The following is a 17,346-nucleotide window of genomic DNA, read 5'->3' on the forward strand; positions in this document are numbered from 1 at the left end:
TATCAAATGTGCTCAGTTTACAAGTTAAAAAATATTTGGAATTTTAAATTTTATTTTGGGAGTTATGATGCATTTGGGGGGAAGAGCAGGGGATGGGGTTGAGAAGAGTTTAATGGGTTTGGTTACTTGTTTTTAACTGTCAGGCCTGCTAATCCAACTTGGACTCAATGGCAAACTGAATTCCTTCCCTCACATATCAGCATTAGTAATAGAGTTCCCCCAGATGAAATTAAGTCCTCAATTACAACCTGTGCAACCCCTCCATCTTCAGACTATGCACTCAAAACAGTTGCTGTGCAAGAACCGAATTCAGCTCACTCAGTGTTAGCTTCGCAGTGCTAACTGGAAGAAAAAGAAAAAAGGCATTTTTTTTCAATATATGCAGGGACCAGACCCGTTGAATAAAAAGATGCCATGTTTTTAGTCTGTTTTCAAAGTACAACACTTCTATTTAGGCCAAAGATGCCCACTGTAAAGATTTTAAGGAGTTCAAAGGAATAGTTGTATTCCATGCTAACATTTACAACCTGCAAACAGCAACTGAAAAGAGTTTAACAGTGTAGAAAAAAAACACAGGTGTTTAGACCTCATATGAAGGAATCTATTTTACATTTCTAATTAAATATTTGTAAGTAAGTTCTTTAAAAGTACAACACTATGTATGCATGTAGTATTTAAATATTACAGACAGAACAGCTTTAAATTACTGGGGAGAGGAGGGAAGAGAACCAGAGACATTAATAACGAAAACAAACCAAAACCAAAACTAACCTAATAGGAGGAAGACCAACCAATTATGCAAGATAATGGAATACAAAAAATAAGCCAGAAAAAAAAAATCTGCCATACATATGCCATCACAGACTAAATCACTTTGTCTGATAGCATAGAGTAATGTTGGGCAGCCTGGGATACATGGATCATGGAAAAGAATACATTTGACAAAGTGACCATAGGTGATCAACAAAAATTGTTGATCAAAAAAGAAAATGGAAAAACTCACACATTGGGGCTCAGTCCAGATGACCTCATTCATCTCTTTAACCTTTCACTGGCGTACTCACCTTTTTCAACAATATTCTCAGGTTGCAACTATATCACTTCTCTATCTTGATTATTTGCTTTTCAAGCATTGTCCTCAAGCCAAGATGGCAATCATATGCATAATGTAATTACTAATAAAAAAATATAGCCAGTCTGGGAGTACTCAGAAATTAATCATCTAAACAGTTAAAATTAATTGACAACAATTCTTACCTCTGTTACTTTGGGTTGAAGTCTTAAAGCTTCAGGATTCATACGAGGGATATCTATGTGAATCTAATTGGACAGAAAACATTTTAGAAAAAAATCAATAAGTACGTACAATTTATTTTTTTAACATTATTGAACTTTCATTTTTTCTTGACTGTTTTTGTTAGAATATGTATATAACCAGAAATGTATCCTGAGACCCTAGTCTGCCATCATTTAGAGTGGTGGCCCTTAAAAGTTTTCTAGGGCCTGGTCCACACTACTTAGTTAGGTGGACACAAGGCAGTTTACATTGATCTAGTTGTGCATATGTCTCAAATTGATCTTCCACTGCTGTAAATACCCCGTTATGCCAACATCATAACACCACTTCCCTGAGCAGCGTTGAGCTACAGTCAATGTACTTCGGTCGATAAAGGGTAACTGTAGACACTGCATTACTTATGTTGACCTGTCCACCAGCAGCTTGACACAATGCCCCACACTGACCGCTTTGGTTACCACTGAACTCCACTGCCCAGGAGTCATACAGAAGCCCCCCGCTTCCATTTAAAGTAACATGAATTTTTGAAATTCGTTTTCCTGATTGCCTGGCTTGGCGAGCACACCTAGCAGCTCTCCATTGTTAAGTGCAACAGCCCAGCTCACCATGCTAGCTACACACTCCAGACACGTTCCTGCCTGTCAGAGACAGGAGATATTGGATCTCCTGGGCCTGTGGAGAGAAGAGACTCAGCAGGCACAGACCTGATCCAGTGGCAGAAACGTTTACATCTACGAGCAGATTGCTATGGTGATGAAGGAGAAAGGCTACAGCAGGGACCATCAGCAGCGTCACATGAAAGCCAAGGAGCTGCGACAGGCATACAAGAAAGCCAATCTATCCAATGCCGAGTCCCAGATATGCCACTTTTACAAAAGAGCTGCATGCCATTCTCAGCAGAGACCCCACCACTCACAACAGTACCATGGCTAGCTGCAAGGAGCCTGAGTCACAAGCCCCTGCTGTAAACAGCAAGGAGAAAGAGGTGGTGGTGTATTTGTTTTACAACTGCATAGGTTTCTTTAAAAAACACTGATTTTGTTAGAGAATAAAATTATATTATTTGGAACACAATTCATCTTTGTTAGTTCACAACATATGCTGCTAACTGCTCAGCTGTTCCGAAAGCAGTTACCCATTATTGCACAATGTGACACAGCTCATAGAATCATTCACAAACAAAATTAACAGTTGCATTGACAATGTAAAACTGCCACATTTACAGCAACCACAACATGATTCCTACCAGCCACAAAGGAGCACATTACAGTACCATATACTTTCTGTCTCACTGTTAAAATGGTCTTTCAAAGCCTCCCTGAGATGTATAACTCCACATTGACCTCTTCTAATAGCCTTTGTATCTGGCTGCTCAAATCCAGCAGACAGCTACTCAACTCCTGCCCTCCACTCCAGCAGATACTTTTCTCCCTTTGCTTCACAGATATTATGCAGGACACAGCAGGTAGCTATAACCACTGGATATTTTTCTCACTGATGTCCAATCTTGTGAGTAAACTACACCAGTGACATAGGTGCCAACTCCTTGCACGCTCCAGAGCTGGAACACCCAAGGGGGGGAAGGGGGGAGAGAAGTGGATGCTCAGCACCCACCAACTGTAGCTGATCGGGGGCACCGCCAAACAGCTTGACAAGAAGAACAACAAAAATGATTAAAGGTCTAGAAAATGTGACTTATGAGGGAAGATTGAAAAAAGATGATGTGGGGGACATGATAATGGTTTTTAAGTACATAAAAGATTGCGACAAGGAGATGGGAGGAAAATTATTCTCTAACATCAGAGGCTAGAACAAGCAGCAATGCGCTTAAATTGCGCCTAGGGCAGTTTAGGTTGGACATTAGGAAAAACTTCCTAACTGTCAGGGTGGTTAAGCACTGGAATAAGTCTCCAATCACCTGTCATGGATGGTCTAGATAATTCTTAGTCCTGCCTTGAGTACAGAGGACTGGACTAGAAGACCTCTTGAAGTCCCTTCCAGTCCTACGATGTTATGATTCTATCACTATTTTAAACAATGTACCAGAAAGAAGGAACTTTTGGGACAAATGAAATTAACTGGATTTCCTAGGAAATGCTAGAGAGAGAAGATGAATGCAAATTCACACCTCTGGATCTAACCTTCTGAAACTATGACCTGAGGAGAAACCCATTGTCTGCTGATTATCTGAAGATCAGTGCCCCAAGCTGCATAAAGAAGAGACTCAGGGCATGTCTATGCATACCATGCTGCTGAAGCAGACCTGTACCGATGCAGCTGCGCCGTGCAATGCATGTGCTGAAGACACTCTAAGACAACAGAATAGAGCTCTTCCATCAGCATAATAAAACCACTCTGCGAATGCTGTGCACACAAGCGCTTATGTCGGTATAACTTGCGTTGCTCGGGAGGGTGGTTTACTCACATTCCTGAGCGACATAAGTTATGCCAACATAGGCTGTTGTGTAAACAGCCTCCAATTCACAGCTGTGCTTGTTGTAACTACAGAAAAACACTTTGGTGGGGTTTGAAAGACTTATCGCCTGCCAGAGCCCTTGTTGGAGTTGAGTGTGACCTCTAGTAAGCTTATTAGCATGCACGTAGGTTCTTTCATTGTTTTTAATATATGTTTTTCTCTCTAATGTTTTCACCTTCAGAATAAATATGCTTCCTTAGAAAGGGCTACGTGGTACTTTGTAACTCTGGGCAATTATGCTGTTTATAGCCTCTGAGGAGAAAGTAAAGTGCAGATGCAAGCCGTTTAGCCCATCTGGCTTGCTAGGCAACTCAGTGTGGGCAGGAAACAGTGTAGCCCGGAAAGACTCCAGTCAGGAGGGAGAGAGGTTGAATTCTGCCCAAGAGAGATGATGTCTTATAAGCCAGGAGCCTAAAAGTGGGTACCCTTGCTGGACCAAGAAGGGGGATATAGAGGTGCAGTTGCCCTGAACTGTGACATGTTGGTTTTTAATTTTAAAATACAATCTCCTGTCATCAACAAACATGTTCTTGTATCTTTCTCCTGCTCTTTTAATATAATAGATTAGAGATGCTATTAAGATTAGAGATGCTACACCAGCACTTTTGTTGGTCAGGGATGTGAAAACACATAGCCCTGACCCACATAGTTTCACCAACAAAAGCGCTGGTGTGGACAACACTACGTCAGTGGAAGATGCTGTTCCACTAACATAACTACCGCTACTTTTGGGGGTGATTTAATTATGCCGGCGGGAGAGCTCTCCTCCCACCGGCATAAAGCAGCTCCACAGGAGACCTTACAGCGGCACAGTGGAAGTGGTACAGCTGTACTATTGTAAGGTCCAGAGTGTAGATATAACCTATATTCCTGTGAACTAGTCATATGGGCATATACCCCTCTAGTGTCTAATCAATCTTCCACCACCCCAATGCATTCCAAAATCTCAAACCCTTTAGTGGCAAAGATAGAACACACCGATCATCTAAAATTTGTGGAAGAATTTCCACAATTGCATGCAGAACCATCATTTGGTAGCTTTAGGTGAATATGATTGTTTCATTTATCACATGTCCTACGGGGATATGTTAAAAGCACTTAGCTCATACTCCTCAACTTCTCCCCTCCACCCTCCATTAATTTCCTTACTTTCATTGAAGTAGCAGTCATAATTTCAAGTCCTCTATTCTAATGCTATAGCACCACCTCAAAGCATTTGGAAAAGCAACTTCGGGAAGACTGGGGAATAATCTAAAGACTCAATTGGAAAAAAACTGGAAAAATTACTGTTGAACTGCAAAGAAAAAGGTTAGCTGAAGGTCCCAACGTGAACTGGAATTAATACCAAAAATTAGTCTCTATTGTAAAACTGGTGTTCAATGGGGAAAGAAAAACCTACAGATGCAGATCCACCCTGTTACAGTAAATATGTTAAGGGCTAGATCAGGGGCAGCAGGTCACAATATCCCCAGTCTGCCCACCCTTCTGGGGAGAATGTGAAGTATGACATGTATCTGTCAGAGCATAAACTCCCCCCAGCTATGCCACCGGGTGCACTTGGGGAGCAGAGAGTCAAAGCTCCGCCTTCTTCCACTCCAACCAGGGGCACAAAAACAGGGGAGTCCGGGGGGGGGGGCTTTTGAAAGTGGGAGGGCTATGTTAGTGAGGTGCAGGGTACTGGGGGGAAGGGGCCACGCGGGGGGGGCTCCTACTATTAGGGAGCTTCTGCTGCTCTTGACTCTCCCTGCCCCATGAGATGGGGAAGCTTTCTGAAGCCTGTTTCCCCTCATGTGCAGGAAGTGGTAGTATTGCATACCAAGCGCCCTAAATGATTTAATATCTTGATATTTAATGTTTTACAAGCAAAGAAATAAAATTATTAACATTTTTCTAAATTACAGATCAATTAAAGATGCCTCATTATTACTGAACAGCCTTTGCTAGATTTAAATGGTGGCAAAGCACAAAAATAATTATTGAACATATGGCTAAACAAAAATATCCTTCTGCTTTGCTATGAAGTAGTAATAAAGCAATATAGAACATACTGAACATGTTATCAAAAAGATTTTTCATGGAACTTTTAACAGTTTCAGAGTTTTCAATAAGCTACTCTACCTGTCTGTATGTGTCTTGATGATTTTCATCATTTCTGGAGTCATAATATTGTTCAATAAAAGCAAAATATTCTTTTCGTTTTCTCTGTAAAGTGCCTTCTCTTCGGTCCACATTGGCGGGAAGATAACCCTGAAAATATGAAGAGGGAAAAAAAAGATTTCCATCATCAGATTTTTACAGGGATACAAAAAACACACAGTTCAATATGAAATTTATATTTCAAACTTTTTCAGATAAAAATATTTATTCCGTGTTTTAAAAGCAGAAATAGGTTGCAGCCCAAAATAAATTCTCTAGTTAACTTAGAACAAATGTCCACAAAACACTGACTTCTTTGTCATTTTAGGCTTTGTCTACACTATGAAATTAGGTCAAATTTATAGAAGTCGGTTTTGTAGAAAATGTTTTTATACAGTCAATTGTGTGTCTCCCCACACAAATGCTCTAAGTGTATTTAGTCAGCAGAGTGTGTCCACAGTACCAAGGCAACTGTCGACTTTCGGAGCGTTACACTGTGGTAGCTATCCCACATTTCTCGCAGTCTCCGCCGCCCATTTGAATTCTGGGTAGAAATCCCAGTGCCTGATGGGGCTAAAACATTGTCGCGGGTGGTTCTGGGTACATATCATCAGGCCCCCCTTCCCTCCCTCCCTCCGTGAAAGCGAGGGCAGACAATTGTTTTGCGGCTTTTTTCTTGAGTTACCTGTGCAGATGCCATACCACAGCAAGCATGGAGCCCGCTCAGCTAACCTTCACCGTATGTCTCATGGGTGCTGGCAAATGTGGTACTGCATTGCTCCACAGCAACAGTTTATTGCCTTTTGGCAGCAGACAATGCAGTATGACTGGTAGCAGTCGTCGACGTAGTCCAGGGTGCTCTTTTAACCAACCTCAATGAGGTTGGGGCGCCTGGGCAAACATGGGAGTGACTCAGCCAGGTCACTTCCCTTTTAAGCTTCGTTTCATGGCGATTCAGTCCTACCAGCAGTGCTGTCTTTTAATCTGCAGCCAGCAGAAGACGATGGACAGCAGACATACTGCACCGTCTTCTGCCGAGCACCCAGAAGATGATGATAGCTAGTGGTCATACTGCATAGTCTGCTGCCAGCAAGATGTATAAAGATAGATGAAGTGGATCAAAACAAGAAATAGACCAAATTTGTTTGGTATTCATTTTCTCCTCCCTCCCTCCCTCTGTGAAATCAAAGGCCTGCTAAACCCAGTTTTGAGTTCTATCCTGGAGGGGGCCATTCTGTTTCTCACAAAGCCACCCCCTTTATTGATTTTAATTCCCTGTAAGCCAACCATGTTGTCAGTCACACCTCCCTCCACCAGAGCAACGGCAAACCGTCGTTTCGCACCCTTTTCCCTGGATTTCCCGAGCAGGAGCAGACGCCATAGCACAGCAAGCATGGAGCCCGTTCAGCTCACCACAGCAGTTATGACCATTGTAAACACCTCACGCATTATCGTGCAGTATATGCGGAACCAGCACCTGAAAAAACCAGGCGAGGAGGTGACGGCAGCACGGTGATGAGGACATGAACACACTTTTCTCTAAAACCATGTTCCCCCGTAATTTGGACATCATGGTATTAATGGGGCAGGCTTATGCCATGGAACGCCGATTCTGGGCTCGGGAAACAAGCACAGAGTGGTGGGACCACAGTGTTGCAGGTCTGGGATGATTCCCAGTGGCTCCAAAACTTTCGCATGCGTAAGGGCACTTTACTGGAACTTTGTGACTTGCTTTCCCCTGCCCTGAAGCGCAAGAATACCAAGATGAGAACAGCCCTCACAGTTCACAAACGAGTGGCAATAGCCCTGTGGAAGCTTGCAATGCCAGACAGCTACCAGTCAGTCGGTAATCAATTTGGAGTGAGCAAATCTACTGTGGGGGTTGTTGTGATGCAAGTAGCCAACTCAATCACTGAGCTGCTGCTATCAAGGGTAGTGACTCTGGGAAATGTGCAGGTCATACTAGATGGCTTTGCTGCAATGCGATTCCCTAACTGTGGTGGGGCTATAGACGGAATACATATCCCTATCTTGGGACCGGACCACCAGGGCAGTAAGTACATAAACCGAAAGGGGTACTTTTCAATGGTGCTGCAACCACTGGTGGATCACAAGGGACATTTCACCAACATCAAGGTGGGATGGTCGGGAAAGATTCATGATGTTCGTGTCTTCAGGAACTCTGGTCTGTTTAAATGGCTGCAGGAAGGGATTTACTTCCCAGACCAGAAAATAACTGTTGGGGATGTTGAAATGCCTATAGTTATCCTTGGGGACCCAGCCTTCCCCTTAATGCCCTGGCTCATGAAGCCATACACAGGCACCCTGGACGGTAGTCAGGAGCTGTTCAACTATAGGCTGAGCAAGTGCAGAATGGTGGTAGAGTGTGCATTTGGACGTTTAAAGGGTCACTGGCGCAGTTTACTGACTTGCTCAGACCTCAGCGAAACCAATATTCCCATTGTTATTGCTGCTTGTCCCACAATCTCTGTGAGAGTAAGGGGGAAGACATTTATGGCAGGGTGGGAGGTTGATGAAAATCGCCTGGGCGCTGAAAACGCACAGTCAGACACTAGGGCGGTTAGAAGAGCACAGCAGGAAGCGCTGCGCATCAGAGAAGCTTTGAAAACCAGTTTCATGGATGGCCAGGGTACTATGTGACACTTCTGTTTGTTTCTCCTTGATGAAAACCCACCCCTTTCGTTGACTCTAATTCTCTGTAAGCCACCCGCCCTCCTGCCTTCGATCACAGCTTGCTTGCAAAGGAAATAAAGTCACTATCGTTTAAAAAACATGTATTCTTTATTAATTGGTTATAACAATAGGGAGATAACTCACAAGGTAGCTCAGGTGAGGTGTGGGAGGAGGGTAGGAGGGAAGGAAAAGGCCACTTTAAAACTGGTTGAATGCCACCCTTCTGTTGCTTGGGCTGTCCACTGAGGTGGAGTGGTTGGGTGCCCGGAGCCTCCCACCCTGCCTTTGGCGTCTTTGTGAGGAGGCTATGGAACTTGGGGAGGAGGGAGGGCGGTTAAGCAGGGGCTGCAGCGGCAGTCTGTGATCCTGCTGCCGTTCATGAACCTCCACCAGACGCCGGAGCATGTCCGTTTGATCCCGCAGTAGCCCCAGCATTTCCTCATGCCTCCTCTGATCTTCCTGCTGCCACCTCTCCTCATGTTCATTGGCCACTGTCCTGTACTCTGCTATTGTGTCCCTCCAGACAGCTGTCAGTGTCGGACGACTGCATGAGCTCAGAGAACATTTCATCGTGTGTGTGTTTTTTTCATCGCCTTATCTGAGATAGCCTTTGGGATGGAGGACGGAGGCTTGAAATATTTACAGCTGCTGGAGGAAAAAAGGGAGTGAAGTATTTAAAAAGTTACATTTTACAGAACAATGGTTATACTTTTTCATGGTGAACACTATTCACGTTACATAGCACATGTGATTTTGGTACAAGGTCGCATTTTGCATCTTATATTGAGTGCCTGTGGCTTTGGTGCTAGAGATCACACACGCAGAGCCAGGCAACAGAGTTCAGCTTGCAGACGGCCACGGTAAGCCATAGTCTTTTGGCTTCGGCAACCTTCAAAACAGCAGCCCTCTCCTTTCCCATATCAAGCGAAGCCCATTGAGTTGGCTATTTAGTGCTGCAGTTTTCCTGTTAACGTGCAGCAGCAGAAACCAAACTAACCCCCTTCCCCCATCCAATTCTCTGGGATGATCGCTTTTCCCCTCCCCCCACCGCCTAGCTGGTATCAGGGAAGATCCCTGCTAGCCAAACACGAACAGCTCAGCACCAATTGTCCCCCTTCCCACCGCGTGACTAACTGCAGGGAGAATTTCTTTTCAGCCACAGGCAAACAGCCCAGTACGAACGGGCACCTCTGAATGTCCCCTTAATCAAATTCCCCTATTTCAACCAGGTTACCATGAATGATATCACTCTCCTGAGGATTACACAGAGAGATAAAGAATGGATGTTGCGTGAATGCCAGAGAACACCAGGACCATACACTGCCAGGCTTTATCATACAATGATAGCAGATTACTTGCTACTAGCATGGAGTGGTAAAGCGTCCTACCATGGAGGACGGAATAAGGCTGCTCTCCCCAGAAACCTTCTGCAAAGGCTTTTAGAGTACCTCCAGGAGAGCTTCATGGAGATGTCCCTGGAGGATTTCAGCTCCTTCCCCAGACACGTTAACGGACTTTTCCAGTAGCAGTACTGGCCATGAATGCATCTCTAGTCCTCAGGGCTATTTAATCATTAAAAAACACTAGCTTTTATCATATGTATTATATTTATAAAGGTACACTCACCAGAAGTCCCTTCTCTGGCTTCATTGGATTGGGAGGGTATTTCAGTCAGAGTAATAGAAAGATCCTGGCTGTCGGGGAGAATGGTGTGCTGTGTGCTCTCCTCAAGATCGTCTTCCTCCTCCTCCTCATCTGCAAAATCCTCAGCCATGGCGGAGAGTATCCCATCATCGGAGTCCACGGACGGGGGGGGGAAGAGTAGTGGTAGCGGCCCCCCTGTAGAATTGCATTTAGCTCAGCGTAGAAGCGGCATGTCTGGGGCTCCGTCCTGGAGAATCCGTTTGATTCTTTGGTTTTCTGGTACACTTGTCTGAGCTCCTTAAGTTTCACGCAGCACTGTGTTGCGTCCCTGATGTAGCCTCTGTCCCTCATGGACTCTGAGATTTTTTGAAATGTTTTGGCATTTTGTCTTTTGGAACGTAGTTCCGATAGCACAGATTCCTCTCCCCATACAGCGATCAGATCCCGTACCTCCTGTTCGGTCCATGCTGGAGCTCTTTTTCGATTCTGGGACTGCATGGTCACCTGTGCTGATGAGCTCGCCTGGCCAAACAGGAAATGAGATTCAAAAGTTCCTGGGGCTTTTCCTGTACACCTGGCCAGTGCATCCGAGTTCAGAGTGCTGTCCAGAGCGGTCACAATGGTGCACTGTGGGATAACTCCCGAAGGCCAATACCTTCAAATTGCGTCCACGCTAACACTAATTCGAAACGGCGATGTCAATTTCAGTGCTAATCCCCTTGTTGGGGAGGGGTACAGAAATCAGTTTTAAGAGCCCTTTATGTCAAAAAAATGGCTTCGTTGTGTGGACGGGTGCAGGGTTAATTCGGATTTAACACTGCTAAATCCAACAAACTCGTAGTCGAACCAGGCCTTAGACACTTTGGGAAGAGGGGGAGGAAGAAGAGGGGTCTTCCACTTAGCTGCTACCAGATATTCCTCACTCTGGAAGCTTGATGCCTGCAGCACTTTCGATGATCAAAATTTTGGATGCCCAGTATGATGAAATGACCAGAAAACCACACTCAATTAGATGGGAACTATCACTAGGGTCTGAAAAAGAACTGTTTGTGTCTGCATTATGTATTGCAGTAAATTTATTCCATATAGTGTTACAATGCAATCCTGTATGGATCTGAAAAGGCTAGAAGGGCAAGACCTAGTACCTTCACGTGAAGGATCTTTCAACTAGTCCTTTGTTTTTATTCCCAGTTCAAACTGAACACAAAATACAGCTTTAGACATTCTTACTTCAACATGTGCATTTTCAAAAACAGGATTTAAGCATTTTTTTTCTACAAGTAGTAATTACTCCTCAAAATGCAGAGCAGATGTTTGCCTTCCAAAAAGAAAACCACATAATAATTACGTACAGAAAATAGTAATGCTAAACGATTTTGTCAATTGCCAGATTTCAGCGTGGCCTAGGGTAGCCAACTTTCTAATTTGTGAAAACCAGACACGGAGCGGGAGAACCTCCCCACCCCCTGCTCCACCTCTTCCCCCGAGGCCCCACCCCTTGCTCCACCTCTTTCCCTTGATGCCCTTCCCCCCGCACTGTCGCTAACTGATCTCTCCACCACCCTCCCCTGGCAGCTGAGCAGGGCTCTAGGGGCAGAGGAGTGAGTGGGGCAAGACGTTAGGGAAAGAGCTGTGCTCCAGGAATGTGGGGGTGTGACTGGGAAAGGGCTGGGGAGGGAGCCACGCTCCGGGGGTGGAGGGATGAGTGAGGCAGAACGGGGCAGGGAGAGCTGCACTCTGGGCAGGACAGGGGAGCCGCTGGTACCTCTCTGCTGGAGCCATTCTTGAGTATTCCACTGCTTCTCCAGGCTCCAGCAACACCTGCTGCTGTTCCTGCCCCTTGTGGGTGGAGGCCGGTTACAGCAGCTAACCAGGCTTTTAACAGTTTTAGCAGAGTTGACTGGACACTGCCCGGTTCCCTTTTCGACAAGACTCCGGTGGAAAACCAGATACCTGCCAACCACCTGGTGGCCCTTATTTTATTCACTTAATAAGCTGCATGTTACTTTTTTCTCATTTAAAATAGAAAAAAAATGTACATATGCATATGCCCTTGCAATCCAAATTATCTTAGAACAGAACATATATTCAAACCCTTCAACCTATTTCAGGGATTTTATTAAACTATTTCAAAACATGAAAGCCTTAAAATGATTTTTTATGGCTATAAGTTCTTTTAAAAATTGATCCTCCTTTAGGATTAAGTAGTAAATATTAACAGTGACCTTGCCACAAAATACGGACCCTTTCAAGTTAGGTATATCTTGCTGGGAAGTCAGATCCTACCTTGACAGAGTTATGTGATTTTTTTATTAACAGATTCACCAAAAAACATATTTGTGCCACTTTAAAAACTCTTCTCCCTGTGCCACAAAAGATCCCCTCAGACAGAGGGTAACAGTCCCTTCATGCAGTATCTATCACTGCTTTCCATGCAAACTGATAGTTCAGGTCTCCAGCTAAGTGTTTTATGTAAACACATAATACTATATATCAAAGGAAACCAAAAATATGCAGTTATTTATAAACCTTCTTAAAAAACAAACCCTATGTCAGAAGATGTTTCCATAATTAGCAAATGGAATGCTTCTTGAGTATTCAGGTGCATATAAAATGAATACTGGATACTTTGTACAGGAAGTCTAATTAAAGCAGTTGCAATTCAAACAAGCAACACTAGTGTTTCATCCGACTGCAAAGAGACGGTGATCACTGTCTCCTCAGTTCCAAATTTCACACAAATTGAGGAAGAGGGGCTTTAAAAATTACTTCAGTAAAGTGTCATTCTTAACAGAGATGGTGCTAAACTTAAAAGTAAATTTGATACCAAGGACCGTTGATATAAAAATGTTAACTGTATAATATCACACCACTCACCAGCACACAGAAATGAGATTAAATGCTGCATTTCCTGCCAGTACTGCTAAAAATCTTCAAATCTAATTAACACTTCCATATTTATTAACCAATGAGTTTTTTTAAAAATAGATGTTAATCATATTAGCCATAGATAGTCCTTAACAAACAACTCCTGGGTTTCATCAGAAAATCTGTTATCATAATGTATTAAGCCACAGCAAATGCAAATGAAAGTATAACTAAGACACTTAGCACAACACTACCATATTAAATTTTCACGTTCAATCCTACACACGTTACAAACTAAATTATTCTTTATAATTGCTAATATTTATGCTTTGTTTTGTAACATGAAACAATCATTGGATGGTTTTCTAGTCTATTTCTTTGGATTTTTGTTTGTTTTGTTTCTTTTTTAAAAAAGATAACACATTAAAAAGATAAAGGACAATCTCAATCATTTTTGTAGAATATTAAGAATTGATCAATTATATATTATTCCTCCCCCTCCCACCAGTCAGAAAATTACAGTATTAACTTAATTTTTTTCCTCTTTGTTTAATAGCAATTTTTTGATGGACGCACTGAATCACTATCTTAAGATACACAAAATGTTGTTACAATTTGGTAAAGTCCTCCATTTTCAGTACACTACGAACGTAGCTTGGCATGAAGTATGGATGGCTTTAACACAAAACTAGGACACAGTGAGGCTCTCACTACAACAGAACAAGAATGTATTCTTAAAATTAATCCTATTTTAGGAGGCTATCAAACATATCATCTCCAGATCTTTCACCCCTACAACAGGTACCTCACTGAGACCATATCTTTTGAAATATACCGACATATAGCTGGTTCCAGATATTTTAAATTACATCAGCATTTAGTCTCAAGATGCAGGCTCTCTGAATTCAAAATCTTGTCTCAATGCTTTGTGTTAAGTTAAATATTGAATTCTGGCTTTATGAATAGAGTGACTATTTTTATAAAGTGTCGCCTCTATTAGACATGATAGTGGCAGTCCCTGAGCATTTTCTTGACTCTCAAATGTTTTCCATATTGGAAATTGTTTTGAACAGACACAGTAACATTACATAACCAGAGGTTTAGTGAGAAGCCTCTCAATTTGTTAACAGTAAATTGCTTTTTAGCGTATGTACCTTTAATACTAGATTTACAAGATGAGGGGATCTGTCTCTGGCCCCAAACAAATGGTTTATATTTTTTAAAACCAGTCTTCTGACCAATTCCAAACTACAATTGTTACCACTCCTCAGTTTAGTTTTGTTTAATGTTCTTCTTTTCCAAATGACCTGCATGGAAGTGAGCATACAAAGTATCATACTGAAGTAACACCTCCCCTACACAGTAGTTAAAACAGGAAGTGAAGACTACAGTATCCAATTGATATTGCAGGGGGATTTACCACTAGATGAAAACGAAATAAGTAGAAGATACAATTTGGTCAATAAGATTAACATTCCTACCATCCGAAAAAGTATCATGAGATCTTTTGATACCATTAGCACTCAGGACCTTTGTTTTTTGTGTCACCTTCCTAAAAATGTAGTAGAGCATTGATTAAATACCAACTCCATGAGAAAAGTCACCAGAAGCATTCTTTGATGGTCTCCTATCAAATAAGTGACCCAGGAAGACCCTACTTAGTATTAGAATACAAATTAGAAAAGGTACTGTTGTACTGGGTAATCGAGCTTAGTAATGCTCAGGAAGTGTCTGATGGTTTTGCATGCATGGGGTTCCCAAATTGTATTGGGTCAATTGATGGGAACCATGTGCCTATTATTTGCCCCACCATAGCTCAGAATTTATAAACAGAAAGGGGTATTTCCTCATGGGGCTTGAAAGACTGGTCAACCACCATGCCAGGTTTACAGACACATACTAGGTGGTTTGGAAGGGTCCATGATGCTAGGACCTTTTGGAACACTGCTGTATTTAAATTAATGGAGAAAGAACTGTTTGCCCCCAGGGAACACTATGGACATTAATGGTATGGCTATTGCTCTGGTTATCCTGGGAGACCTGGCTTATCCTTTGTTTCCCTGGTTAATTAAGCCATTCACAGATAGCTTGGCAGAACGTATTTTGCATAGTATTTGTGAAAATAAAGGAGAAGCCTTAGCAGCATGCGGGAGGCTGAAATACGGAGTGGTTTCAGCAGCCGGCAAGGTGACCAACGCAAAAACAGCTGGGGCAATGTTGTCAGGGACATCTATTACTCTCATTTTGAGTCTCAGGCTTGAAATTGAGCAGCTGTACATACAGCTGTTAATTCAAGGAGGGGAGGGTGGAAAAATGATTACTAACCTTCCATAACTGTTGTTCAAGACGTGTTGCTCATGTCCATTCCAATGTAGGTGTGTGCTTATCTTGAGTTTTTTCCCTTCAGTGGTATCAGCTGGGTCAGCTCTGCTGCCCCCTAGGGTCAAGCACTCATAGCAGCAGTATAAAGGGGCCCACCGACCCATAGTCCCCTCAGTTCCTTCTTGCCGGCTAACTCCAACAGAGGGACAAGTGGGGGGGGGGGTTGGGAATGAACATGAGCAGCACATCTTGAAGAACAGTTACAGAAGGTTAGTAACTGCTTGTTTTCTTCGAGTGCTTGCTTGTGTCTATTTAAGTGTTGGTGTCTCCCAAGCAGTAATGCAGGCGGAGGGTTCGGAGTTTATTGACATGCTAATTGTAACACAGCTCAGCCAAATCCAGCATCCTCTCTACCCTGTTGGATGATGTCGTAATGAGATGAAAAGGTGTGGACTGATGACCACGCTGCTCTGCAAATTTTCTGTACAGATACTTGATCTACAAATGCCACCAAAGAAGCTTGAGCCATTGTAGAGAGTGTGCAGTCAGGGCAAGAAGAGCTGGGACCTTTGCCAGGTCATAGCATATGTGGATACAGAAAGTGATTCATGAAGAAATTCTCTGGGCTGAGACTGGAAGGCCTTTCATTCGGTCTGCAGTGATTACAAAAAGCTAAATAGATTTCCAAAATGACATAGTCCTTTCTATGTAGAAGGCAAGTGCAAATCTGACATCCAGCGAGTGGAGTCTCTGTTCCCCTCTATTGGCATGTGGCTTTGGATAGAAGACTGACAGGAAGATATCCTGCTTACTGTGGAATTGCAACATCACCTTTGGAAGGAATGGAGAATGTGGCCGCAATTGAACCTTGTCCTTGAAGGAGACTGTATAAGGTGGTTCCGATGTAAGGGCTTGAATCGCCGAGATCCTTCTGGCAGAAGTAATGGCCGCCAGAAAAGCCACCTTCCAGGATATGTAGAGCACATTACCAGCAGTTCAAACGGAGGTCCTGTTAGCCTTGCCAACACCAAGTTGAGGTCCCAAGGAAGGAGTGGCTGCCGTTCCTGGGGGTATAATCTCTCCAGGTCATTAAGGATATGACTACAGATAGAGTTTGAGAAAACAGAACAGCCATTCACTCACGGGTGGAAAGCTAAATTTTCCACCATATGGACCCTAACAGAGGACAGAATTAGGCCTTGTTGTTTCAAGTGGAGCAAGTAGTCTAAAATGAAATGTAGAGTCAACTTCTAGCCCTCATCTACCTACAATGACTATGGCCATGAGTCATCTGGAACAGAATTAGTAGGGGAAGCAAAAGTGGATGGGAACCTGGGAGGCAGTAACCATGAGATGGTCGAGTTCAGGATCCTGACACAAGGAAGAAAAGAGAGCAGCAGAATATGGACCCGGGACTTCAGAAAAGCAGACTTTGATTCCCTCAGGGAACTGATGGGCAGAATCCCCTGGGAGAATAACATAAGGGGGAAAGGAGTCCAGGAGAGTTGGCTGTATTTTAAAGAATCCTTATTGAGGTTACAGGGACAAACCATCCCGATGTGTAGAAAGAATAGTAAATATGGCAGGCGACCAGCTTGGCTTAACAGTGAAATCCTTGCTGATCTTGAACACAAAAAAGAAGCTTACAAGAAGTGGAAGATTGGACAAATGACCAGGGAAGAGTATAAAAATATTGCTCGGGCATGCAGAAGTGAAATCAGGAAGGTCAAATCACACCTGGAGTTGCAGCTAGCAAGAGATGTTAAGAGTAACAAGAAGGGTTTCTTCAGGTATGTTAGCAACAGGAAGAAAGTCAAGGAAAGTGTGGGTCCCTTACTGAATGAGGGAGGAAACCTAGTGACAAAGGATGTGGAAAAAGCTGATGCACTCAATGCTTTTTTTTGCCTCT

General features: G+C 43.2%; 1 protein-coding gene across 3 annotated transcripts in view; it reads right to left on the bottom strand.

Annotated features, from left to right (window-relative positions):
* TBC1D22A (TBC1 domain family member 22A) overlaps window positions 1–17,346 on the bottom strand; it is a 438,694-nt gene that overhangs the window by 345,955 nt on the left and 75,393 nt on the right. For 2 of the 3 annotated variants that reach the window (XM_084629309.1, XM_084629310.1), the window contains 2 exons: window positions 5,892–6,020; window positions 1,258–1,320 (listed from right to left, as the gene is read on the bottom strand). In XM_084629309.1, the coding sequence (XP_084485435.1) occupies window positions 1,258–1,320; window positions 5,892–6,020 (192 nt within the window). The remainder of the gene's footprint in view (window positions 1–1,257; window positions 1,321–5,891; window positions 6,021–17,346) is intronic. The other variant, XM_084629311.1, reaches the window with a different exon arrangement.

This window comes from Lepidochelys olivacea (genome assembly GCF_965140295.1).
Source record: "Lepidochelys olivacea isolate rLepOli2 genome assembly, chromosome: 1".
NCBI lineage: Eukaryota > Metazoa > Chordata > Testudines > Cheloniidae > Lepidochelys > Lepidochelys olivacea.